Source organism: Panthera onca, chromosome A2, assembly GCF_046562875.1.
Source record: "Panthera onca isolate mPanOnc1 chromosome A2, mPanOnc1 haplotype 2, whole genome shotgun sequence".
Taxonomy (NCBI): Eukaryota; Metazoa; Chordata; class Mammalia; order Carnivora; family Felidae; genus Panthera; species Panthera onca.
Window position 1 is genome coordinate 163,143,644 of NC_138340.1, and position 27,308 is coordinate 163,170,951.

At 56.2% G+C, this 27,308-nt stretch overlaps 1 protein-coding gene across 4 annotated transcripts in view; it reads left to right on the forward strand.

Annotated features, from left to right (window-relative positions):
- The first annotated feature begins 2,718 nt into the window (after positions 1-2,718).
- Positions 2,719-27,308, forward strand: part of AGAP3 (ArfGAP with GTPase domain, ankyrin repeat and PH domain 3) — a 55,265-nt gene continuing 30,675 nt past the window's right edge. The window contains exon 1 of one of the 4 annotated variants that reach the window (XM_078437505.2): positions 2,719-3,409. In XM_078437505.2, the coding sequence (XP_078293631.1) occupies positions 3,079-3,409 (331 nt within the window). In that variant the 5' untranslated portion in view covers positions 2,719-3,078. The remainder of the gene's footprint in view (positions 3,410-27,308) is intronic. The other 3 variants (XM_078437508.2, XM_078437520.2, XM_078437514.2) reach the window with 3 other exon arrangements.

Below are 27,308 nucleotides of genomic sequence, written 5' to 3' on the forward strand. Positions count from 1 at the left end.
TGCGGGGATCTGCAGGATAGTCCTGGTGCCCGCAAGACGCTGAGGGGCCCGCGGGGGCGGGCTTGCTAGTCCCCTGAGGTTTGGGCGACAGTAGGATCCGCCCCCTCCCCTGCTGGCATCCAGGGCATCTGTCACTCCAAAAACCAACGTCAGCTAGAGCACGTCAGAGTCCCCGTGTTAACAGATGCAGTGACTGGAGAGCTCAGGTGGCCCCTATCCCGGTCTGCTCTTATGTCAGAGTGAACGCCAAAAGGCACTGTGGGTCCCCTAAATTGACTCTTTGGCTCAGAGCCCAGTACCCATGGGCTGTCTCATCAGGTTGGTTACGCACCCCTCCCCAAGGCTGGCCACGGTGGCTTGTGCTGTCTTGTTTCCCTGGTCCTTTCCCCTTGCCCCTGTAAGACTATGCAAGAAGCATGGACCTTGGAGCCTGGCACAGATGCCGATCGATCCCTTATCCTGTGTTTATCACCTGTATAACCTTGGGTGCGCTACTGAATCTCTCTGAATCTTAATTTCTTTGTTCCTAAAGCATAATTTCATAATGAAATTCTAAGGAAGAAATTAGGTTTTATTAAATAAGCATGAAAACGATGTAAGGGATCTGTTACACAGTAGATATTTGTTCACCTAGTATTAGTACACTCTCTCCACCCAGATCTGGGCTTGGAAACTGGGTCCTCAGAGTGTCACTGTGTAGAGGACATTGAGCCCCAGCCTGGCTTGGGTCAGCTAATTATGGCTTTCCCCTCCTTCCTCTGGGCCACAGAGATCTCATGTCTGGGTTTTATAGGCCAGTCTTGATGAAAAGCAATGTACCCTACAGTTTCCATTCATGCTTACCTGTGGGAGCAAGTACCCCAAGTGTTGCCTTGGGAAAGCCAGTTTAGATGTATGACAGACAGACCTGACTTCTCTCTAGTTCCTTCCCTCTCATTCATTCATTTATTCTAGAAACATTTTTAAGTGTATTTATTTTGAGAGGGGGGAGGGGAAGAGAGAGACTCCTAAGGAGGCTCTGCACCGTCAGCACAGCCCCGACTCAACTCGGGGCTCTATCTCACGACCCTTGAGATCATGACCTGAGCCGTAACCAAGAGTCGGATGCTTAACCGACTGAGCCACCCAGGCACACGGAACGTTAATTAAAGGTATACCAAATGCCACACACACTGCATGATGCTGGGAATACAATGGTGAATCACACAGGTAAACTTGTCCCTGCTCTCATGAGGCTCATATAATAATAGGAGACAAACATGTAGACAAGCCCACGAGTCCTAACGAAGATCCGTTAGGCTGCTGGGGCAACCCATTTGAGATACTCTTTACTCTCAGCATCTTTCCTGGGAGGTACCTGGTGCAGATTCTTACCGTCCGTTCTAGTTAAGCATCTAAAAGACGTGTTTGCTATTGCTTTTAGAATTACACAGTACGAGAGCTAGGTGTTTTGCTCAATTACTATATTTTGCCGATGAAGCATGGAGAGGGTACAAGACATCAGTAAGGTCAAACGTGTAGACAGAACCTGAATCTTTCAGGAGCTAGGGAGGCCCCGGGTATTGAGTAGCTTGTGCCTGGTTCTTTGGAAGGTACAAGACACTTAGGTGACTGCCTTGGTGACTGGGGCAGAGTTATGTGAATGGCCAAATGGGGTCAACTGTTTGCTGGGAAAAGACCTAGCTTGGCCTGGGAGGTGGAAGTGTGTGTATCGAGATTGACATATGTCAACTGTCCCAGAGGACATCGGGGCATGGCCCTGGATTGGCTGGGGCCAGTGCCCTGCACATGCCCTCTCTTACACGTTTTAAGAAAGATTGGGGATGGAGGTGGATTAGCAGGACTGCTGATGGCTTTGGCAATGGGGATGCAGAGGAACTGAGACATTGAAGGGAGCTCCCTGTCCCTGGAAGGAGCCGACAGGAACACAGGGTGGGCGAGGGGGTGACAATTAAGAGAGCATTGTGGGCTCTGGTGAGTCTCTTGAAAGGGATGAGAGGGGAGAAGAAAGCATAATATTGGATTCATCTCCTTTGCCTGTGTACCAGCCGGGACCAGGGTGGTGGCAGTCAGTGAACCGTCCCGGTCCCAAAGGAAAGTCTTTTAGGGGAAGGTTGAAGATGAGTGGGGATTGTTGTTTAGAGTGTCATTTCCAAGGGCCCTGCTGATGAAGGAAGCTCTCAGGGAGAACTGGAAACGGAAGCAGGGAACCCAGATTTCTAGGCTCTGTGCCGCAGCCCCCAGTCTAGAGTCCAGGGGAGGACCAGAGAGAGAACCGTGGGGACAGAGTGGTCCCTGGGGATGATCTCGGACGGGAACAGGGGGCTCGTGTCTCACTAAAAGGCAGAACTGTGTAAGTGAGGCACAGCTGTGCCTGGGCCGGAGGCCCTTCTCGGCCAATCTGCCGCGTTCATCAGCACCCTCGGGCGCAGGGCACCGTTTCGGGCACTACCCAAAGATCGGACACCCCACCCAGACCAGAGCAGGGAGGCGAACGAGAGAGCCGGGGCCGGGAGGAGGCCAGAACGGCTGTCCACTTCGGGCTGGTGGCCCTCACGGCGGGTGTGGGTGGGGGCTGGAGAGGAGGCGGAAGGGCCAAGGCTAGGTGGGAGGGGCCCGGGCGCCGGGGCTGGAGCGCGCGGCTTGGGGGTGGAGGCTGCAGAGCCAGCTAGCGAGCGAGGGGCGGGGGCGCTGGGGCCGGCGCGCAGGAGGGGCGGGGGCGGCGGGGAGGGGGGCTCGGGCTGCGTGTGCCGGAGCTGGCGGGGGCGGCGGTGCGTGCGCATGACGCGGGGGGAGGGCCCGGGCCGCGCGCTCCCGGTCCCGTTGTTGTTGCCGCTGGAGGCTGCTCCGAGGCAGCGGGATCGCGACGCCGAGAAGCGCCCTGCAGCGGCGGCCACAGCGTGCCCGGCGGCGCCTCCCGGCCTCGGCCCCCGGCCTCCGGCCTCATGCGCTAGCCCCGCGCCGCCGGCTCCTTAGTCCCGGCCCCGCCAGCCCCGCGCGCCCGCCCGCCACCGCCGCCGCCGCAGCGCCGCCCCGGGCCCCGGCCGGGCCCGCCTCGGGCCCCGCGGCTCTAGAGCCATGAACTTCCAGGCGGGCGGGGGGCAGAGCCCGCAGCAGCAGCCGAGTCTGGCGGCGCCGGGGGGCGGCGGCGGTGGCGGCGGCGGCGCGGGGGGCGGCGGGCAGTTCGGCGGCGCGGGGCCGGGGGCCGGGGGCGGCGGCGGCCCCTCGCAGCAGCTGGCCGGAGGGCCCCCCCAGCAGTTCGCGCTCTCCAACTCGGCAGCCATCCGGGCCGAGATCCAACGCTTCGAATCCGTGCATCCCAATATCTACGCCATCTACGACCTGATCGAGCGCATCGAGGACTTGGCGCTGCAGAACCAGATCCGGGAGCACGTCATCTCCATCGAGGGTGAGCGGAGCCGGGGTCTGCGGGAGCTGGGGCGCGGTGGCCCGGCTCGGCCACGCTCTCCCCGTCTGGGGTCGTCGCGCGCCTGAGGTCCTGGCCACGCGGTTTTGCTGATCGCCAGCGCTGCAGAGCGGTCGTCCAAGCTTCGCTGTATCTCGTCCGGGGACACTGGGGCTCGGGGCCGGTCCCGTGCCAGGGGACACGTTTTCCGTTCTTAGTACCCCAGGGCGTGAGGGTGGTGTCGCCCCGGGGACAGGTGCGCTCAGAACCGCAGAGGTGCGGGGGGCTGGGGCCGGAGCTGGCCAGGCATGCCTTGGGAGGGTGGGCGCCGCGGAGGGCCTCGGCGCGCCGGGAGGTGGGGCTGCTGCCCCGGCCCGGCCCTGCCCCGCGGCGGGGCGGGGGAATCGAGCCTCCCGTTAGTGGATGGCAGCCTTCCCGGGCCCAGCGCCCGCGGGCCCCGGAGGGTGGCGCTCGCCGCGGCGCCCTTTCCCGACGCACACCCCCCACGCTGCCGCTGCCAAGGCGGGCGCAGGCCGGGCCTGGCGCGGGGCTCCGGCGGCGCGACCGCGTGGGAGGCACCGGCCGGTACATCCGCGCTTTCGTCCTGTCCCCCGCGCACCCAGGAGCCGCTCGGGAGGCGGGCGTGGGACTGCGGGGCGCTGTCTGACCTCCACGGACACGGCGCTGGGCGTCAAATGCCAGAATCCCGGGCCACTGCCCTGCCTAGCGCCCTTTTCTCTAGGCTCTTGAGCCCCGGAATTTGGCTGCCACGGCGGGGGGGGGGGGGGGGGGGGGGCACAGAGGAAGTGGGTTCACGCTGTCGGCACATATCCCACGACCCCTGATGTGTGTGTGGGGGGGGGGGCACCACACCCACAGATTCCCTGGTGGCACGGTGACCTTTGAGCATCCAAGGGGCAGATGGGCCTCGCCCTGGGTCATCTCCTTCCTCTCCGGCTCCATTGGAAGGGGGACGCCCAGCAAGCAGGTGGTGGGCTCAGCTTTAGCGGAAATGCAGGGCAGGTTGCGAGGTGTTTTGGCGATGACATGGAGTTGTGGGCAAGGCCTGTCCACTTCTTGGGCCTCGCAGTTAGGGCCACACTCCCACCTTCCCCTCCTTGTGTAAGGCTCCGGGGCTCCTGTGCCTGAACACTACTCCCTTCCTGCTTTTGGACGTCCCCACAGCTGGGGAAGGAGCATTCAGTGTTTTGGGAGCCGAAGTCCCCATTTAGACCCAGAGTCCTGCCTTTTTCTTGTCACACTCCAAGCTGACTTCCTTCTGTCCTTTCCCCAATCCTCTGTTACCTCTTTCCTCTCAAGGCTGAGTTCACAGTGAACTAATTAGGCGACGGGGAAAAACTCATTAACATGGATCCAAGTAAATGGCCTGAATCACCGTTGTGGCTGGGGACCAGGAGATGGCATTTGTGTGAGCCCAGGGCCCCAAAGAGAGGAGATGACCAATTTTTCCTCCTCGATCTGAAACGGGTGGGGCAGGGAGAGTCGCCATTCCCCAGAGCGTCACTGTCCCTCTGGGGAAATAGAAGTTCAGGAACAGCTCTCAGATACCCCCCCTCCCCCCAGCTCCCTTTGTCAAAGAGACTTGACGGACTAGCCTGAGGTAGGGGCTGAGGGAGGACGCCCCCCTCAGAGCACTTCCCAGAGCAGGGAGAGGCAGAATCAGCTGGGTTCCCATCCAGCTCCAACTTCCTTAGCAGTGGCTTGGGACCACCCCCGCCCCGCCCCCCCCCCCCCCCCCAGCCCGGACTCAGGAGGCCTCCAGCTGGGCATCTTCTGTGCCACGAGGGTCACGATTCCCGGGACGTGCTCAGTGTTCGTCCCTGTCTTAAATTCAACGTGCTGGGCGGACTTTCTCTTCATAGAGCCCTCCCCCGTGACCAACTTCCCCATTGCGGTTTGGAAGTACCCCATGTTCTGTCTGCTTAGCCTGGAAGCTTGGTATGGTGAATCCTGGGACCCGATGTCTCATTGTCACCAGGCCCAGCTGTTCCGCACACTCCATTCGCAGCCCTCCTGATCCCCGCTTCCCTGCTCTCCCTTGGTGGGGCCTTGCACCTCTCTCCTCCTGCTCTCCTGTTTTGTCCAGCCTCTCTCCTGGGATCCATCTTTATCCCCCACCTCACCCCTGCTTCACCACTTTTGTCACATAGATTTTCTGCTCTGGGCAGGCAGGGAAAAACAAAAAACAAAACCAAACAAAAAAACAAATAACCCCCCCAAAAAACAAACCAAAAAAAAAAAAAAACCCAGAAAACTCCTTCTCCAATTTCTGCCCTATATCCTTCCTTGCTGTAGAGCCTCCATCTGCCAAACCATATTGCTGCTGCCTTGTAAAGCAGTGTCCCCACCTTCTTGCTTGGGGGAGGGAGGAGAGCAGCTTTTTGGGGCGTTTCCCGGCTCCCTGTGAGCCTGGCCGAGCCCCCCTGCCAGGGCCCAGCATCAAACCTGGGTCCAGGCGATACTGTTACGTAACACATCCGTAGCCGGGAGGCCGGTCTGTGTTTACTAGGGCTGAGCCTCTTAGTGGGAAGGGATGACATTTTCCTAGTGTATAATAAGCTTCCGCCTCACTCTGGTAATACTTCGGTGAAGGATTTATTTGTTCCAGCTCTGAAGGTGACCCAGGAGACGCAGTCGGAATCCATTTGGGACTGAGGGAGCACCATGGCACCTTGCCCTCCTGTCTTCTGCCTGCTTCACTCAGTCACCTCAGACCCCGCAGCCAGGGTAGGAGGAAGGAAGCAGAGGAACATTCCGCTTTCCTGTCTCAGGACAGGATTTGAGGGGAAGCAGGCTGTTTTTGAAAAGTTCCTTTCCCACCAAAGGCCAAGGAAGGAGAAGAGGGGTCCATCCGGCTGTTTTAAGGCATGAAAGCAGTGTACCCGGCAGGTGGGGGTGGTGGACTGGCAGATTCACCGTGTGCAGAGCCTCTGAGCCAGGCTCTTCTCCCTGGTGGGGAAACTGAGGCTCGGAGAAAGGAGGGATCCACGCTGATCAGTCAGGGCTTGTGTGGGGCCTCAGGCAGGAGCTCTCAGGACTTGCTTGGTCTCCTGGCTGTGCCCTAGAAAGAGGGCCGCAGAGGAACCGGCCTCAGTCCAGATAGGGGACAGCCTGGGCACATGGAACATGCAGATGCTGGGCCAAGTAAGCCAGGAGCCAGGATGAGTTCCTGCGAGAAGCCACCTGGGGTCCCGGCAAGTGGCCAGGAAAGGCAGGCTTGTCTCTGAGGAGATGTGAATCCCGGGAGGTCTGCCCCAGGGGAGTGCAAGCAGGGGTGGGCCCTGTGGGCCCACAGGGAGGACCAGGAAGCCGGCCTCGGCCACAAGTATGCCATGTGGCTCCTACTTGGGGAGGAACCGGACTTTGTCAACTGGGCGACTTGTCGCCCCCTTTGTTTTCCTCCAAAATTAAAAAAATATTGTTTTTAATATTTATTTATTTTTGAGAGAGAGAGAGAGACAGAGTATGAGTGGGAGGGACAGAGAGAAAGGGGGACACAGAGTCCAAAGAAGGCTCCAGGCTCTGAGCTGTTAGCCCACAGCCCGCTGTGGGGCTTGAACTCAGGAACTGTGAGATCGTGACCTGAGGGGAAGTCAGAGGCTCAACCGACTGAGCCAGCCAGGCGCCCTGTTCTCCAGCATTTTTTTTTTTTTAAACGATGAAGTGCCTTTGAGCATTCCCAAAGTGGGCTGATTCGTTCTCCCTTCCACCTCGCTCTTGAGGGTGAACTCAGGATCTGCGGGCCTGCCACCATGGGCGCAGGCTGGGGAGTGTTCGGGACTGGGGTAAGGAGGTACAGGTGTTCCCGTTGCGTTTGAGCCTAGGCTGGAGAGGAAAGGGGGCCCTGAGCTGAAGGCAGAGGTGTTGGGGAGGGCTCAGAAGGAGCTCACGGGCCTGCCTGGGGGCTTGAGTCCACCCTGCTTTCTCTGTGTCCCGTGACCAGGTCCCGACAGCAGCCCCATCGTGCGGTGAGGCAGGTGGAGGGCAATCATAGCATTTTGGAGACCGGGAAACTCTCTCCTGGCTGTTCCCCAGCCTGGCGGTAACATTCACCTGGGGGACTTGCTGAAGTGCACGTTTCCGAGGCTTCCTGCGAGGGATCTGATTCAGTGGGTTTGAGATGGGGGCCCAGGGATCTGGGTCCGTCACTTACCCTGGAGTTCCGGTAATTAGCTGGTTTCAGGAATGAGTGCCTGGTGGTGGCCTGGAGGCTTAGGTAGGACTTTGCACAGATGAGTTCTAGGAATTCTGAAAAAGAGGATATCTGGGTGGGTGCTAGTGGCCTGGGAAAGCTGCGTTTGTTCCAGATACATTTATTTAGCTCCTACCGTGTGGCCCAGTTGCATGTAGCACAGTGGAAGGCAGGTGGGGGAGCCCCGCCAGCATGCTGGACTGACTGAGGTTGAATGGATCCGCCTGCAGGAGATGCCAAAGCAGGGGTTGGGAGGGGTGGGAATAAAGCCAAGATTTGAACAAAACCAGGGCAAAGGTTAGAGCCTGGGGAAGACTTACCAAGACCCCTTTCTTCAAGGTCACAGGAGAGGGATGGAAAGACTACCTCCTCCAGGCTGCAGGGTGCCCCCCCCCCCATTCAGTCCTCTGTTCCTAAACTTCTGTTCTCTGCCAAGTGGACGACACCCTCCGAATAAGACACTTCTTGCTCCTAAGTACCCTGGGGCTAGCTCATGCTACATACTTTTCTCTACCATTTCTTTTTTTTTTTTTTTAACTTTTTTGTTTTGAGGTTTACTTACTTATTTTTGAGAGAGAGAGAGAAAGCAGGGGAGAGACAGAGAGAGGGAGAGAGAGAGAATCCCAAACAGGCTCTGCACTGTCAGCAAGGAGCCCGATGGCGGGCTCTAACTCAGGAACCATGAGATCATGACCAGAGCCGAAACCAGGAGTCGGATGCTTAACTGACTGAGGCACCCAGGCGCCCCTCCTCTACCGTTTCTTTCTTTCATGGAACCTGTATCCAGGCATGGGGCTCCAGGAGACTTTCCCTGCAGAAGGGACAGGTTTGCAGAGGCAGCAGGGGGTGGTGAAAGTATAAGGTGGTATTCAAGGAGCAGTAGGCTGGTCTTTGTGGCTGAGGCATTGAGTCTGGAGGGGACAGGCCAGGGGACCCCGGTTCGAGCATCCAAGGGAGCAGTGGCCCCGGGGAGACCAGGCGGGAGCGAAGAGGCCCTTCTTGAAAAGCAGGCTTAGGGGAGCTGAGGCCTGGAGCAGGGGCAGGCTTGGGCCCTGAGAACTCCTGTGTCCTCATCCAGCATCCCCGAACACCCATCCGGGGAACCTTCTGCTCACCTCACCCTCATTCTCTTTTTAATACGCAGCTAACTTGAAATTAGTTTAACGGGATTGCCTTCCTCCTGACTTCAGGCCAAGGGGTAAAGGGGAGCTAATTTGGGGGCATGGAGCTGAGCCCTAGGGTTATGGAAGCAGGGGAGGGCGGTAACCTGGAGCACCTGCTTTGAGGATGTGGGCACTGGCTGGTACTGCGTTGCCCTGGTTACCGTTCCCCACCTGCCCGCTGGAGATGGTCATGGGCTTTTGCAACAAACACTTGGCAGGTCTCTTTCTAGGTATGCAAGTATCCTTTCCATTTTGCAAAGCCTGGGACCTGGATTGAGTAACTCTCCCAAGGCCGTACCAGACACTGGTCTTCCAGCTGCGGGGCTGGTGCTCCCTCCCTTGGATGGATGGACTAGATGAGCTTTGGCCAGTCAGCCTTCCTGTGGCGCCTCTCAGGGAAGCTTTTTGACCTCCAGTTTAACCCGTGGAAACTTTTAGGATGTAACTTAAGGGGAACTTAGGGCCCCTCTCTCTTGCTGTTGTTTTCTTCTGGATGTTACGAATCCCCAGCTGAGTGGTGGTTCTGGGAGGTGTCTCTCCCCTCCAACAGCAGCACAGAGATTGCATATAGCACAGAGATGCTTGCTCAGGAAACACTCAGAAATATTTAAACACTGTGGGGCACCTGGGTGGCTCAGTCGGTTGAGCATCCGACTCGTGATCTCGGCTCAGCTCCCGATCTCGCGGTGTGTGAGTTCGAGTCCCGCGTCCCTCTCTGTGCCGACAGCGCTTGCACCCGCAGACTCTGTCTCTCCAAAAATAAATAAATAAACTTAAAAAGAAACATTTAAACATTGAAAACAGCTGAACATATGTGTGAGCGTCAAAAGTCACGCATGCTTGTGTAACAAATTCAGATGTGGAAGGAAGCAGAAGAAACACGTGTACGCCACCCCCCCCCCACTGCCCCTTAGAGGTGCCCACTGTTACCTGCCTGATGCTTGTCCTCCTGGTCTGTTCTCTAGCTGTTCTCTGCTGTCACAAATCAGTCACAGAGGAGCTGATTTGATATTACTGGCATTTCTCGGCAAAGGTGGGATTTGTGTGTTTGTGGAAAAGCCTCCACTGGTAGAAAGGGAGCCCCTGCGTTCATCTGTTCATCTGTTAGTGTTCATCTGTTCATCTGTTAGCTCCCTGTCGGGGACTCGGGATACTTGGGGTCTCGTTCCTGCCAGGCTGTGACTGGCAGGTCACTCCTTGCTTGGCCTTTTTTTTTTTTTTTTTTTTTAATGTTTATTTTGGAGAGAGAGAGAGAGTGAGAGAGAGAAAGGGCGCGAGCGGGGGAGGGGCAGAGAGACAGGGAGACTCAGAATCGGAAGCAGGCTCCAGACTCCGAGCTGTCAGCCCAGAGCCCGACACGGGGCTCGAACTCACGGACCGCGAGATCACGACCTGAGCCGAAGTCGGACGCTTAACCGGCTGAGCCACCCAGGCGCTCCACTTGCTGCTATTTTAAAAGACTGCAGGACGGGGCCCTTGGGTGGCTCAGCCGGTTAAGCGTCCGACTTCGGCTCAGGTCGTGATCTCGCGGTCCGTGAGTTCGAGCCCCGCGTCGGGCTCTGGGCTGACAGCTCGGAACCTGTTTAGGATTCTCTGTCTCTCTCTCTCCAAAACAAATAAACAAACTTTAAGAAAATATAAAAAAAAACATTAAAATGCTTTTTGTTGTTGGTTTATTTCATATTCAGTTGATTACTAGTGAGAGCGTTAAAAAAATTTCTAGGTCATTTGTATTTTGTTCGATTCTGTTCGTATCCTTTGTTCATCTTCCTCTTGGTTCCTTACTCTGTTCATACTGTATGTCAGATGGTTTTAATCTCTTAATGGAGATTTTTCTGAAGTGAACGTTTGTGTGCCTCCATCTCTCAGGCAGCGCCTGGGCCCCCACCACCCCGCCCCGCCCCAGACCCTGAGCCGGGCTGACCAGGCTGTGCTCTGGGCGCTGAGAGCGGCCCCACACCGCATGGCTTCAGAGGGATGTGCCTCTGTTTTTGCGCCTGTTTATAGCGGGTGTTTTTCTTTCTCTTTCTTGTCAGTCGGCACCCCTCCTTGCCACTGTTGGTGAGCCCGCCTCCAGCGGTTTCTCTTTTGCCTTTTAATTTGATGTTTTGATGGCTGGCAAACCCAGAGCCCAAGCTCATAGAGTGGGATTCAAGCCCAGCCATGGCCTCTCGGGGCGTGTGCGACTGTGTGCGTGGTGGGGCGGGCGAGACCAGGAGGTCTGGACCCCACTCGGGGCTCCCTCTCTTCCCTCTGCTGCTGGTACGTACCTTCCAGGGAGGGGCCGACGAACTTCCCGGCCGTGAGGATTTTTTTGTTAAACGGGCCCCTTGGGTGTGAAGGGGCCTGTGTGGGGCACAGACCTGGTTCTGGAACCACAATGCCCGGATTTGAATCCCAGACTGAACCAGTTGGTAGCCGCGTGACCTTTGGTGAGTCTCTTAACCTCTCTGTGTCTTCGCTTCCACGTTGCCAAAATAAGGTTAACAAGCACCCGTTTCGTCGTGTAGGTGTGAGAAGGAAGTCGGTGAATGCCCGCAAAGCTTTTAGAGTGGCACCATTCCCTCGGAAGGGCTCCCCGAGTGGCAGGCCCTGTCACGATTTCCAGGGTGGGGGTGGCGACTAAGTGAGGGCACGAGAGTGAGTGCACGGTGCGCGGTGCCCGCGGCCTGGGGCTCCTCCTGTAGCTCGGACTCTGGAGGGGCGGAGATTGGGGCGAGCTGGTATAGCCCGGCAGGCCCCGGAGCGGGGAGCCACCTCAGGATTTGTCCGAGGCTCTGGCTGAGGGGTCCAGACCCTGGACCGCAGTTTGTCACAGTGAGTGTCACATGGCCATCCAGCATTGCCTTCATTTGATTGTTTGCCTGCCGATTCAAGTGTTTGCTGTAATTCAGCACTGCCCGGTTACACATGTGAGTCCCACATGTCGGCTGAAATCTTCAAGTAGCCATATTAAGAAAGGTTAAAAAAAAAAAAAAAGGGCGGTGGGCGCTTGGGCTCAGTCATTTAAGCCTCCGACTCTTGATTTCAGCTCAGGTCTTGATCTTGGGGTTCATAGGATTGAGCCCCACACCAGGCTCCCCAATAACGCCGCGGCACCTGCTTGGGATTCTGTCTGCCCCTCCTCTGCATTCTCTCTCTCTCTCTCTAAATAAATAAACTTTAAAAATAAAAGGTAAAAAAACCCCACAAGGTGAAGTTAATTTAATATTATATTTTATTGAACCCAGTATATTTGAAATAATAATCATTTCCACATGTGATCAGGATGAAAAATTATTAATGGGGTATTTTACATTCTTTTCTCATCCTGTCTTCAAGCTCTGCCCTCAGCCCGGCTCCATTTGGACAGGCCGAGGGGGGAGGGCTCAGTAGCCACGAGGGGGGGCCGTGGCCGTGGTGTTGGAAGAACGTCTTGAATTTTAGCCCATAATGAGCAAAAGAACACCTGTTTGTTGTAAAAAGTGAATGCAGAGGGGGTATATCCTTTCGGATTCAGCTTTCTAAAGTTTTGTACAGTAAAACCTTGGATTGAGAGTAACTTGTTCTGTGAGTGTTCCACAAGACAAGCAAACATTTCTGTTAAATGTTAACTTAATAGACGAGGGATGTCTTGCAATACGAGTCGTACGTGACCCCGAACGTCACAGGATCACAACTGAGCCAGTGGTTCTTGAAATGTGCTTTGATGTGCGACCGCTTTGGATGACAAGCATGTTTCCAGAAGAGATTATGATCGCAAACCAAGGTTCTACTGTATTTAAAAGTTTCAAGCAGCCAGTCCACAGGCACGGACTTCCTGAGCACCTGCCACGGCCGCGATGATTGATCGCCAACAGATCCACTGAGATCGCCAACAGATCCTACTGGATTTGCAGTAGGTTTTTGTCGCTGTGCGTTTTTCTTAAAATCTCAAGTGGCCTGCTGTTGTGGGAGCACCACCACAAACTTTTTCATGTCACGGGGTCTCACGCACTCCTGCGGTTTTGTGCAAGGATGGAAGGGGGGGTTTGAGCCCAGGCCCCCCTCTTGCGAGATAAATGGGTGCGTCGGGGGCCCCTGGTGGGCAGCGCCTTGTTACCGGTGGGTTGGCCGCAGGCCTCGGTGTAGCTCACGTCACTTTGGTTTGGCCTCCGCATCCCATGCGGCTGCTGCTCGGCCCTCCTTGCGTCCCCTCTCAGCCCCTTGCCTCTCTGTGGCCTGGACCTGGAGGGTAATCCTGAATTTCGGGTGAGGGAAGAAAGGCGGGCGGGGAAGGGCCATGACACTTCCCCAGGCTCCTTCCGTCTCCGTAGGACGGGCCCGCAGGTTCTCGAGTGCGGATTGGTGAGCTGCTGGTGGACGGGGTCATGTGAACGGGCCAATCTGTGGACTAGGTGGCCTTCTGCCTGTCAGCTTTACACAAGGTCAGATGGAGCACCGGCTGGGGAGGTGCACCCAGTCAGGGAATAGGGTGCTGATTGCGCGGCCTGGGGCACAGTCGGAGAAGGGCGAGCCCAGTCTTGTTGCCTTGCAGGCCAGGAGGGCGGAAGCCACTGATCCAGGATTCAAGGTCACTGGTTAGCAGCCGGGCCCGGTTTGGCCTCCAGGCTTTTTTGCCTCATGGTGACCTCCTTCTAACTCACAAGAGGAGAGGTGGCCTGGGCCATCCTGCTCGTCACCTCCCCTTCAGCCACGACCCATGGCGGTGGTGCCAAGATGCTACACGGAACCAGCAAATGTCACAATATTCTCTTCACCGTGTCTGGCATTTTAGGCAGGGGCTGTTTTTGTAGCCTTTCCTGGTTTATGTTTGCCTTTAATTTATGGTGTGTGTGTGTGTGTGTGTGTGTGTGTGTGTGTGTGTGTGTATAGCGGAATATATATATTCTAGCAGAAACTTTGTAAACGTGTGTGCAGTTGGAAGACGTGTGGCACAGAATAAAGCCCCCCATTAGCCCATAGTTCTCGGTTGGCTCCCTTGGTCTGTCTCAGCCCACTCTCCTCCTGTGGAAGGGAGGCGCCCCCCTGCTCCCTGCTCGGGGGTGAGGTTATCCTGGACCACACCCAGGAAGGTGTATCCCGTTTATCGCAGCAATAAATGCTAGGTTCCTTTTACCCCTCTGCTCTTCTAATGGCAGGAAGGGCCTGGATTCTTTGTCCAGAGAGCCACTAGGGAACCTGCGGATGGGGTGGGCTGGGCATCCCTTTGTGATAGCTTCGATGGGACACCTCCGAGCCAACCCAAGGAGACAGAGGCTGTCATCTCGTAGGCCTCTCATCGTCCCGAGCCTCGGCACTGTTGGGAAGGAGACCCTGTCCTGAACTAGGTTAATAGGTTCTCTTGTCATTTCCTGGGCCCCAGTCCCCCTGCCGGCTGGGGCCTCGGGGCTCTGCACCTTTCCCCCTGGACCCCGAGTAGTCTTGGGAAGAGAGCCTCATGGAGGTGCTAGGCCGGCTGGGGTCTAAACCTGGTCTGTCCAGCTCCAAGGCCCACCCTTCCAGTTTGAGGCCCTCGATCCTCACAGGGCCTAGAGCGGTCAGTGTTCTTACCCCAGCTGGCCTGTGTCATAAGCTGGTATCTGCTTCCCCTGTGGGCACAGAGCCCTGCTGTCACTTCCAGAGAATGCTTGGCCAACAACCAGGGGCCTCCCTGCTCTGTAGCCAGCCCAGGAGCCCTGCTGGGCACTGGCGGTCCTTCAGGGAGCCTCCTACCTGTATCACTGTGCTCTGTCCCGCTCTGGGGCCATGGTGCTGCCCAAGGGGCCCTCTCCTGGCCGTGTGGGCCCCTGCTGGCCTGAGGAGCAGGGCCAAAAGTTGGGAGGCCATTTATGGTGGGGGCCAGGTGTCCTCGTTCCGAGGCCTGGGTCTTCTCTCTGGCAGGAGAGTGGGGAGGGGTCTCCCACTGGAGTCTGTAGAGCTGGCTCTCCGCTGGCTTGGGCCTGGCTCTGGACCTGCGTGGAGTGACAGCGGGTGGGAGGAGGCATGCCTGGTTCTCTGTCCTCCCTCTTGGAGTTCACGCTCCTCCCCGAGGGGTCAGAGCTGGGTCAGAGCTGCGAGATCACTGAAAACATGGGTGTCGTGCTTGCTCTGTATGCTTCTGACGGGTCCGCTGGCTCAGGCCTGAAATGCCATTCCTGTCCAGTAAGGAAGCTTCCCTGGGAAGTATGGGAGTGTGGCCCTGCCTCCATCAGGCCCGTGCCAGGCGGAGGTGGGGAAGGAGCCAAGTACTGGCAGAGAGATACCCCTGAACTGGCCCACACTGTGTGACCCTCACTGGTGGGTGGCTTGACAGGGTGACCGTGGGTGAGGCCCCAAGCAGAGGCCTTCCCTCATCTCAGCAGCCTCGGATGTTCCGTTGAGCCGCCACCGAAGAAACATCGTGTCTCCTGCAAGCGTGCGTGCCTCGGGCCGTGATGGGGTTTGTGCACGGTGACCTGGTGTGGAAGGGCGGCCGAGGGGGTACCAGGCAAGCCTGGCTGCTTTGATAGGCACGGCGAGACACTGTTTTACTGGAATAGTGGTTTGATTATGAAAATTGCTGGCGTAGTGTGTTTTTAAACTATTCAAATGTGCCACCCCACACTCTGGCACTTTGTGTTTGTGCTGCAAACGCGGCAAGATTGACGGCTCTTGCAGCGGTGCGGGGAGCTGCAGGGTTCTATGGGGTTCTACGTTAAGGGCGGCAGGATCAGATCTGGGATCTCGGAAAGAACGGTACTGAAAAGGTTAACTGGCCGATGGTTCTCCTTACATGCCAGGCACCGCCCCGCGCGCCTCCTGGTCATTCTCTGGACATCCCTACAGGGTGAGTGTGACCCCCATCCTGCAGGTGGGGGCAGGGAGATGGAAAGGCATGTGCCCAGCGTGGCCCCCAGATGATGGCGGAGGCGGGACCTGACCCCGGAAGGCTGGTCTCAGAGCCTGTGCTCTCTGCCAGCATATGCGGCTGTGCCATGAAACGGAGAAAAATTTTAAAACACGGGAGGGGGTGCCTGGGTGGCTCAGTTGGTTGAGTGTCTGACTTCGACTCAGATCTCACGGTTCATGGGTTCGAGCCCCGCGTCGGTCTGTGTACTGACAGCTTAGAGCCTGGAGCCTGCTTCAGATTCTGTCTTCCTTTCTCTCTGCTCTTTCCCCACTCACCCCCTGTCTCTCTATGAAAAATAAATAAACGTTAAAAAAATAAGTAAATTTAAATAAAACACGGGAGAAAATTTAAAGAATATTATCTCTTCTGGGGATAAGAGGGATCCTCGTAAGCCAGATAGGAAACCTAGAATTTATAAAGGAAAAGACCTGACAGATTTTCCCCCCAGCTTTTTATTTTGAAAAATGACCACCACAAAAGGCGTCGTTAACATTTTAATACATGTGCAGGGCGCCTGGGTGGCTCAGTTGGTTAATGGTCCGACTGTTGGTTTCCGCTCAGGTCATGATCTAGCAGTTTGTGAGTTCAAGCCCCACATCAGGCTCTGTGCTGATGGCGTGGAGCCTGCTTGGGATTCTGGCTCTCCTTCTCTCTGCCCCTCACCTGCCTGTGCGCTCCCTCTCTCTCTCAAAATAAATAAATAAACTTAAAAACAACAACAACAACGTACATTTGCTCCTTCCTCTCTCCTCCCCGCCTCACATTCTTTTTGGTGATGGGAGCGGTCAGCAGCTGTCGACGGTGTGGTGCTTCAGCTGGCATCTCCTAGCGCTGGCACATTCTTCCACGTCACAAAATACCGGTGTCCGGGGCGCCTGGGTGGCTCAGTCGGTTGAGCGTCCGACTTCGGCTCAGGTCATGATCTCGCGGTCCGTGGGTTCGAGCCCCGCGTCGGGCTCTGTGCTGACAGCTCAGAGCCTGGAGCCTGTTTCGGATTCTGCGTCTCCCTCTTTCTCTGACCCTCCCCTGTTCATGCTCTCTCTCTCTCTGTCTCAAAAATAAATAAAATGTTAAAAAAAAATTAAAAAAAAAAATACCGGTATCCTACCCGAGAGAATGAGCAAGAATCGTCTGACATCACTTGAGAGCTCACCCATAACTAAATTTCCTCAGTTACCCCCAGATACCTTCCGTAACCTTTTTGTCTTTCCAAATCGGGATGGGATCGGGATGGAACAGGATCCATCAAGATGCTTTTTTCCCCACCATGCGGCCTCTGAAGAGGCTGGGTCAGATTTCTTGTAGCGGGTCCGGTCCGTGCCCCGGATTCAGATGCTGTTGCTGGTTGGCTGTATCGACGTTCTTCCTCTCTTCCCCCCCCGCCCCCGCCCCCTCATGCCGCCCAGGACCTGGAGTGAGGTCTGGGCGTTGATGAGATCCAGGTTAAACCCTGTTGACAGGGTTACCCCCTATTGTGTCACATCTGGCCCTGCTGTTAGTGATGCTGAAGAGGGAACAGTCTGGAGGGGCCATTTCCTCCCGTCCAGTAGTTGCAAAGTGGGCTGGGGCTTGAGCACCTTGGAAGTAAGCTGCCTGCAGGGACCTCACCTTCTCTGGGGCTGGTTCGTAGGCACCAGCGATCCTCGCCTTCATCGGTTGTGTTAGGGTGGCCACGGGCTGATTTTCTCAGGTGCATGTTCCTTCTGCGAGTCCTAGCTGGCATTAATCTTTGATCGAGCAGAGCTTCGCCCCAGCCCGCCTCTTTTTATGATCGCTGTTTCACGGATTTTTGTTGTTGTTGTCGTTCAGACGTTCTAATAGAATCCATTACAAAATTAACAGATTTAATTATGTTTCTGTGGACTAGAGTAGGAGAGTTTGCTTGCCGTGTCCATATGCCAGTTAAATGCTTACGATGCCTGTGATACAGAGTTCCCGCGAACTGTTAAGAAAAAGATTTTTAAAATTCCAAAGACAAATGGGGAGAGCACAGGGCCAGGAAGACACTTCAGAGAAGAGGAGGTGAGCGTTGTTGGTAATCATGAAAAGATGCTTAACCTCATGAGTCATCGGGGACCCAGATCAGAAGAGCGAGGTCCTGGGCTCCCCTGTCTGACAGCAGGCGGCCAGCGCATAGCCATCGATGCTGGCCGGAGGGCCACTGTTGGGCCGCCTCGCTCGTAGGAGATTGGGTCAATGAGTTGCTGTTTGGAGAAGCCGTCAGACACGATCCATTTACACGAAAAATTCATCTGCCTTTGAACACAACTGTCCTACTTTTGGGCCTGTAGCCCGTGGAAAGAAGAAGCTTGTAGTGGCTTAAAAAATTAAAAAAGGAAGCCACCAGGATGCCGTCGAATAGGGGAATGGTTGGATAAGGGTGGTGAGTATGCACTGGGACACGTGAAGGTGGTAACAAACCAGGGTGAACGAGAACTGAGTCCACAGCGGGGGGTGGTACAAGAGCATTCTGGAAGCCGCTGGCACAGTTCGGTGCAGGGCTGGAGGCCCAGTCCTTTTGAGGTAGTGGGGGGCTGGATACTCATTCTGGAAACTTCCCCCCGGAGGAAAGGGGCAGGGGGCCAAAAGCAGTTTTTGAATGTGTTGTGAAAGTGGTTTTATACCCTCAAGTAAAATTTTAAGGGACGCCTGGGTGACTTCATCTCAGGCCATGCACGATCTCACAGTTACTGAGTTCAAGCCCCGCGTCGGGCTCTGTGCTAATGGCTCAGAGGCTGGTGCCTGCTTCGGATTCTGTGTCTCCTTCTTTCTCTGCCCCTCTCCCGCTCGTGCTGTCTCTGTCTTTCTCAAAAATAAATACACATTAATTTTTTTTTTTAATTTTAAGAAGATGGAAAGGGTACATTTGCTATATGTACTAGCCCTAGCTCGCTTTCTTACCTTGTGTCTCACCCAGAGCCGGGCTTGGAAGAAGGCTCTCGTGAGTCCTCGTTAGAATGTGTGGTGACCCCAGAGTAGCTGCAGATGTTGGGGCTGGGGGCTGGCCAGAGCAGGGCTTTGGGGGGCCGAGCGAGCAGCCAGCAGAGCGCAGACTCGCCTGTGTTTCTGGTGAACCGGCTTTCCTTTCCTCGTGCAGCTCTGACCTCCAAGCATAACAGCCTTCTGGCTGCTTCCGTTTCTTTTTCCTTTTACAAAAGTCGTGTGCTCCCTGTAAACGTTTTGGACAGCAGAGTGAATAAAACAGACATTTCGCAATTTTTTTTTAATGTTTTTATTTATTTTTGAGACAGAGAGAGACAGAGCTTGAGCAGGGGAGGGGCAGAGAGAGGGGGAGACACAGAATCCGAAGCGGGCTCCAGGCTCTGAGCTGTCAGCACAGAGCCTGACACGGGGCTTGAACTCACGGAGTGTGAGATCATGACCTGAGCTGAAGTCGGACGCTCAACCGACTGAGCCACCCAGGCTCCCCTGTTTTGTTTTTTTTTTTTTAATGTTTATTTTTGAGAGAGAGTCTGAGAGCACATACTTATGAGCGGGCAAGTGGGGGAGGGGCGCAAAAAGGCAGGGACAGAGGCTCGGAAGCGGGTTCCATGCTGACAGCAGAGAGCCCGACTCAGGGCTCGAACTCATGACCTGAACCGAAGTTGGACACTCAACCGAGTGAGCCACCTAGGCGCCCTGTTTTTTAAGCAACGTTTGTGATATTAACCCATTGACACGGTCACCTTGTTCCCCGCCCCCCCCCCCCAGGTTTGATTTCCCTTTAATTCTATTTTTCGTTGGGTACTTAGAATTTGTAATTGTTCTGGATCTTGTATTTTTACGTAGTTGGACCTATTGATCCTTTTTCTGCCTGGAAATCCGACAAGCCTTGCTGCGTATTGCTTCCCGCCTCCCCCCTTCCCCGCAGCAGTAGCTGATGGGTGTCCCCTGGCTCCCCCCTTCCCCCCCCGCCTCCCCCGCCCCCCGCACTGTCGAGTGTGGGTAACCAGGGCCTTTGGGTAGTGAGGGGCGTGAGGAGGGTACACAGAGGCGCCCTGTGTCCCTTCTGCATGTGGGCTGGCATGGGGCTTGGGCACCACCTCCGGGTGTGGGCAGAAGCCAGGCAGCAGACACCCTGCAGGGCAGGCGGGGAGTAAGACACTCAGCTTAGAAAGCTTACGCTCCCCCAGGGGAGGAAAGCATCTTCAACTCAATTCGGGAGGGTGTTCTCATGGACTCGTCTCCTTCCTGACCCGCAGCCCCAGCCTCTCTGTGGCTCTGTCTACGTGGCATGAAAGTCATATGGGCCAAGGGCTCATCAGCCCCAAACAGCCTCCCTTTGCCTGTTGGAAGTAATCATTTGAGGCGGCTTTCTCCTTTGTAAGTGCCACCTCTCTCTCTCTCTCCCTCCTCCCCTCTCTCAGAGGTGTAGCTCCAGAGCCTGGATCAGGCAGGCTCTGACTGAGGCAGTGAGACTGGGGCAGGAGTTATTTTGGAAGGTAGGGAAGGAGGAAGTTGGGGGGTCTTTTTGGAGGGAGGGCCCTTGCTAGGGAGGGCAGGGCTGGTCTTCACTGATGCGAGGACCCGGAACGGAAGACAGGCAGGGGCTCCCCGCAGGATGAGCTCTGGGCTCAGGTCGGCCCCATGTCTGCAGAAATCTGGCCGGGCCACCCGGCTCGGGGCCAGTCAGAGGGCCCGGGTTGGAATGCCAGCTTCAGCCACTGCTAGCTGGTGACCTCAGGCTGTGTGACGTCTGTGCCTCAGATTTCACATCTGTTAAGTTGGGGAGATTAACTACCTTTCCCAGAGGGTTGTTGTGCGGGTCAGTGTGTGTGAGGTGCTCAGTGTGGCTTACTTGTGTTCGATAAGTGGCTCTTATGATCAGGTGACCGGTGGTGTCCCATGTGGCTGCTGCCTTGGGCGTAGAGGGTACCGAAGGTGGCTCCACTGTCTGCAGGGCTGGCCTGTGTATGTCCAGGAGCCCAGGACCTGGCGAAGTGAGAGCAGATCAGATACTAGCTTCGACAGCAGAGACAAGTCCAGCTAGGGATGCTGAGGGAGGGCTGCAGGGTCTGGGAACTGGCAGGGGTGGAGGGAGGTGATCTCCCTGTCCAGGCCCTGCTTTCAGTTACCTTTGACGGGAGCCCGTGCAGGAACACCCCCCCCCCCCCCCCGCCCCCGCACTGGGCAGGTGTGGCCTTGGGAATGGGCTAGAGCCTGGGTCTCAGCATAGGCCCCACCCCCTGAGGAAGTTACCTGCCCTGCCTTCAAAATCTGTAAGGGGAATTCAGACACTTTTAAACTTCTGTTTAAAACTGGCCTCTAGGGGCACCTGGGTAGCTTAGCCGGTTAAGCGTCCATTTCTTGATATTGGCTCAGGTCATGATTTCCTCCTCGTGGGATCAAACCCCTGTCGGGCTCTGCACTGAGCATGGGGCCTGCTTGGGGTTTTCCCTCTCCCCCTCTCTCTGCCCCTCCCCTGTGCATGCATGTGCCTGTTCTCGCTCTCAGAATAAATAAGCATTTTTTCTTTTTTTTCCCCCAAAATGTTTGTTTGTTTATTTTGAGAGAGAGTGAGTGTGAGCTTGAGTTGAAGGGCAGAGGGAGAGAGAGAGAGAGAGAGAGGGAAAGAAAGAAAGAGAGAATCCCAGGCAGGCTCTGAGTCATCAGCACAGAGCCTGATGCAGGGCTCTGTCCCACCAACTGTGAGATCATGACCTGAGCTGAAATCAAGAGTCGGAGGCTTAACCCACTGAGCCACCCAGGCGCCCTAGTATATAAACATTAAAACAAAACTGGACTACCCAAGCCTTTCTTTTTTTTTCCCCTTTAGGGTACAGTACCCCGCAGCCTCCTTTCCTTTGGGCCCTGAACTTAGCCCTGTGCACCCGAGCTCCCTGGGCGGGGTCGGTGGCAGGGGGGCACCTGCTAGCAGTTCACTTTCTGTGGCGCCTCCATTTTGGAGCCGAATTTGTGCAATTATTATACTTCATCTGTTCTTTCCTTGAGTAAGATACATTTTTCTAATTTTTTAAGGTTTTATTTATTTATTTTGAGAGAGAGAGAGTGCCAGTGCACGTGCACAGGAGGGGCAGAGAGAGAGAGAGAAGGGGGGTGGACAGCGGATCCAAAGTGGGCTCTGTGCCGACAGCTGAGAGCCCGATGCGGGCCTCGAACTCACAAATCATGAGATCATGCCCTGAGCTGAAGTCCGGCGCTTGACTGAGCCACCCAGAGGCCCCAAGATATTTTTTTTTAAGTTTTTTTTTTTTAATTTTAATTTTTTTTTTAATTTTTGAGACAGAAAGAGACAGAGCATGAACGGGGGAGGGGCAGAGAGAGAGGGAGACACAGAATCGGAAGCAGGCTCCAGGCTCTGAGCCATCAGCTCAGAGCCCGACACGGGGCTCGAACTCACGGACCGCGAGATCGTGACCTGAGCTGAAGTCAGACGCTTAGCCGACTGAGCCACCCAGGCGCCCCAAGATATTTTACTTTTGTAAAAATCGGGTGAACACAAATAAGCCCAGCTCCTGCTGCTAAGGAATGAAGATCTCATCAACTGACTGCCCTTGGAAGCCAGGGGACTGGAAGAAGCAGATTTTTAGCTCCTGGGACTTGGGCCGGACCATTGCTCAGTTCTGAAGGAAGAGAACACTTTGGAAGACACGTGAAATGTAGGAAACGTGTCAAAATTGGGATGGAAAGGCAAGGAGCCATTAGGAAGCACACACTGTGGTACGTTGTGAGTCTGGAGTCCCCAGTGTCGCCCCCCCCCCCCCCCCCCCCCGGGCGCCAGAACAAGGCAGCGAGGCAAGTGCCACACGCCCCTGCCCCCGCAGGGTCACAGGGAGGAGACGAGGTGATATGGCACAAGCACACTGGTTGGAAGGCAGAGGACTTGTCTGGGCAGAGCGCAGCGTGCTCGGGGCCCACGGTCCTCAGACAGCCCTGTGGCTCTTTCTCTGAGTGGGGGGAGCAGTGTCTGTCTGGGTCTCTCTTAGGGTTTTAGGACGTGGCCAGGCAGAGCAAGGTCAGGAGGCTGGTCCGGGAGGTCAGGAGGGCGCACAGAGGTACTGAGCCTCGCACAGAGTTTGTGGACAGAAAGAAAACGAGGAAACTGCTATCCAGTAGCTAGCTGGGTGCTAGAAGGCCATTTCCGGGCTGGCCAACTGCCCTGCAGGGGGTGGTCTTGGGTTCCTCCCTTTGCCCCCAACCCCCACTTGTCCCCTTGATCCTCTCCACTTCTCCACAGGGTGGTGGGGGAACACAGCCACTGGTGAGCTCCCTGAGACCCTGACCTTGGGCGATGGGGGCGGAGCTCCTAGTTCCTCTGTGCAGCCCTGGGAGGGCCTGGGGACAGGAGCTAGCTTCTGTGCAGTCACACCTGCCTGGGCCCCTGGAGCCCACCGTCTTGGGTCTAGCTCTTGTCCGTCTCCTGGGCTACCGTCACACGGCACCACAGCACATTCATTTTTATGGTCTGGAGGCCAGAAGTCTGAGATGCAGGAGTGGGCAGGCAGGGCGGTGACTCCTGTGATGGCACTCAGGAGGGTCTGTTCCAGGCCTCTGTCCTCTCCTCAGCCTGTAGACGGCCGTCTTCCTCCTGTGTCTCTGTACATCATCTTCTCTCTCCATCACTGCCCCTATGTCCACATTTCCCCTATTCGTAAGAACAGCAGTCATAGGGGAGTTGGGACCCACCCTACTCTGGTGTGACCTCATCTTGGCTAGTTACATTTGCAAGCACCCTATTTCCAAATAAGGTCACATTCCAGAGCACTGGGGGTTAGGACTTCATAATACAAGTGGCCGGGGGGGGGGGGGGGTACACAGCGCAGCCCATGACAGCTTTCATCAGGTGTTCAGAGAAAGACGGGATCCAGCAGGGCCCCGGGGATCTCCGAGGTCTGCATCTTGCGGAGAAGAGAGAGAGCGAGCTAGCAAACGGACAGGCCTGTGCTGATGTGTAACTGCTGGCGTGTCCAATTAGGTTCCTGAGTGGAAGAAAGCTGGCACCAGTTGAAATTGTGCCTGCTTCCGACAGGACTCTCCACGCTGTCACTCAGCCGGCAGGAACGGCTTCCTTAACCGATCACCTGGCACCGTGTCGGACCCTCTGCAAATCACAGCACTGGTCTTCTATTCTAGCAACGTCAGGGGGCAAGATGGGATTACTCCTCGTTCATAGACTAAAACCCGAGGCCCAGTGAGGTTCAAGTGACTGTGGACAGACGCAGCCAGCAGGGTCCAGAGGTTGAATTTGAACCAAGTTCTTTCAACTCCAGAGCCTGTGTCTTAGTGCACCCCACGTCTCTCGACCGGCAGTCTTTGCAGATGATTTGGGCTGTCATTTATCTCCTTAGCAGACTGTCCCAGCCAGGGACCGTCTAAGTCTGCCTCCCTCCTCACAAGGAGAATGAAAGTCAGGGTATGTAATTCGTGCTTAGCATGCATGGATTCATTCACTCATTCATTCATTCAACCATTGCGTGTCTCTTGCGTGCCGGCCCGAGGTCTAGTGGGGGAGCAGTAAACACAGCAGAAAAGCACCTGAGAGGGATGAGTGTCCCACCCATGCAGTGATGAAGCTGTCGCTGTGCGTCTCAGTGGACAGTTCCTGACCCTTAAAGAGGGCCGTGTCCCCCATTACGGTGGGAATGGTGCGTTGTTGGGGAGGCCGTGGGCCAGCCTAGTCTAGAGTGTCCCCCTCTTCGCAGCCTCCCCAGCCCCCCACCCGGAGGCCCGCTCGGAGGGGACAGAGCTTGCTAGAGACCATTCAGCCGCCGCAGCTCTGGGTGTGGCCCTCGCCGCTGTCCTCCTGCGGCCTTCCTCCCACTTTCCTGGGGCCTCCCTTCTCTGCGGCGCCCAAGCTGCAGGAAGATGTTTTGCTGCCACCTTGTGGACGAGAAGAGCGTGGCCGATGTTGGAGACACCAGGGTGACTCTCGGACCCCTCCGGCCGCCGGAAGGAGCCCAGATCACTTCCTCCACTCACGTGCACCCTTTGGCTTTTAGCAGAGAGCTAGCCCTTCCTCGTCTCTGAGAAGGACGTCCTCAGACTCTCTCTGGCAGGGGTGGCCTCAGCCGGGCACGGCTGCCTACTTATCAGTGGGTCACCCCTAGCAAATATTTGAGCGGAGACTAGGTCCAAGGTTGTGTGGGATTCTTGGGCTGGAGGCTGCCCTTTCCTCACACCAGTGTTTGGTTTCTGTGCAGTGCCTCCCAGATCACGCCGTCGCAGGGGTCTTTCTCTTTCCAAACCCCGGCTCCCGGGGTTCGTAATGTCGCAGGCCCAGGCCGGTTTACCTAGTGGGTCCAGCCCACCCAGCTGTGGATACATGTAGAGTCGGCTCTTTGTCCTTCTGATTTCCCCGCTCGTTTTCCGTACTGTCTGCTTCCAGGTAAAGTGTATCCATTCTCTCCCCCACCCCACCCCCCGCTCCCCGAGTGCACACCGCAGGCATCCTGCGAAATTGTGTCTTTAATTCCCCCAGAAATTGCCACGGACTGTCTCACCCCTCAGCAAGAGTTAGCCTGGTGTTTCTGATGACCTTAGGACTCTGCGGACTCGGGAGGGCCAGCGTCGCGGGATTTCAGTGCTCTTCCCGTGACCCCAGCTTGAAGCTTTTTAGGAGGGGCCTCATGTCTTTGGGGCTGTGTTTGCCACATCTCTTTGGAGCAGAATCTTGTCAGGCAGAACACAGACTTCGTCTTGACCAGGGGCTGACGCCAATGAGAAAGGGAGGTATGTGTCCGTGCTGTTCTCGTTCCTGAGATCTTCGGCTGGCTTGGTGTCCCGGCGGTATTTATGTGTAGGCAGGTGTCCTTCTCTGGGTCCGGGAAGGGGGGATAGGAAAGAGGCAGCCAGGTGAGGATGAGGACGCTGTTGCAGGTTTGGGAACTGACGCAGGCTGAGCATTTTGCTTGGACTGGATTCTGCAGGTGCCGTGGGAGCCAGGAGCTGGTGCGTCCTCCGAGAATGTAAGATGTTCTTTCCCTTCTCGGGGAAGCCACTGCTGCCTGCGTCCCCACAGCACGTATGCGTGTGTGTGTGTGTCTGGGGGCCTCTACCCCTTTATGCTGTCTTGCTCCTCTCCCACGGAGACAGCCAGTGGGGTTCTACAGCAGCCCTGTCCCTTCTCAGTCCCCAGGCATAGCTGCTGTCTGGTGTTTGCAATTTCACTGGCTTGGGGGGGACGGTTGGTGATAAGCAGCTTTGGTCTTCTGGGGAGGGGTAACTCCCTGGGTGTATGTGAGAGGGAGGGCAGACAGACAGATAGGCAGATAGGGAAGTTGAGTGTGGGAGACTTAAGTGTGGAAAAGTGAGTCAGGGTTCCAGGGCCGTGTTCCTGTCTCCATGCCTGAAGGATCCTGGGGAAGGTTCCTCTGTGGAACCATCTATTATCTGGGGGCTATGCATCCCGGAGAGGAAGAAGCCATCCCCATCACTGTTAATAACCAGTCCCAGGAAAATAGGCAATCACCCCCGGGGCTCTCCAGCCCTGGGAGATCCAGCCCAGGACTTGAGAGTTTCCAGCTCTGGGTTCTTCAGGAGCACCTAGGGTGGAGAGGCTCTGCCTTCCTTAGGCATTCCCCCACCCCAGCCCCCTCAGGAATGTGCCACTTTTATCTTATACTTTGCTTCTAACCAGGAACTTGGAATTCTGAGGCTGAGAGGGACGTTGGCAGTTGGGCCGGACTGGGGGTGGAGGAAACTTGGGAGTATTCTTTTAAAGCGCGTGCGGGGGGCCCCCCTCATCCTTGTCGCTGCCTAAGCTGGTTTCTCTGCCTGCTCATGGTCTTTGTGGATTCTGGTAAACCAGCTCATGGCCGGGGCCTGATGTTTAAAATGCGCTGGAAAGCACAGCAGGCCAGCCCCCTGCCCCTGGGTGAGCCATGCGCTCAATGAGTCTCTGGTGCAGCCCACACGCGCGCGGACAGGCATCGGAGCTCCGAGGGAGTGAGCGTCAGGCCCCAGCCAGTATTGAGGGCGAGCACTTCACCTCGGCCGGCCAGCCTCTGCACAGCCTCTGAGCAGGAGGTGCGACCCAGCAAGCAGGACACTGGAGACCTCAGACCAGAAATGAGTCGCTTCGTCCAGAACTGTGTGGCCCGGGCCCGAAGGTTTTACCTGTTGACTTTCTGCTGCCCTTAGGTGGGACACTGAACCCAGTCTAGACAATGTTCTAGTCTCCGGGGGAGAAGATCACCTCAGCCACTAACAGAAGAGCCAGCAATTCTGATTCTGGAGTTTCCCAACCTCAGAATGTCTCAGCCCCAAACTAAGGATGACCCCAGTCAGGCCCCCCATTTTACAGATAAGGAGGCTGAGGGCCAGCGAGGGCCTATGACTTGCCTCCTGACTGCTCCCTGAAGCTTTTCATCATTCTGGCCCCGTGGTGTATCGCCTGTTTGGTGCTTCAGAGAAAGAGCAAATGCCCACTTCTGTCCAAAACAGGGCCCGGTGTGTGGTTTGCTGAGGACTGTTATTTATTTGGCCCTGCTGGTAATGACGGCTCCTCACCTACTTGCCCCAATCCGAGGAGGAGCCCTGGGCTGGAATTTCCTGTTTTCTGAGGGCTCCGGGGGCTGCCCCAGCAGGCCGACTCCCCTGGTGCCGCCGTTCCAGGGTGTTCCAGGCCAGGCTTGCCGCCTCTCCTTGCGGGGCTGGCTGCAGGCCTCTCCAGGTCTGGGCTTGCCGGCTGCGAGGTGGAAGCGTTGAGGGACTCCG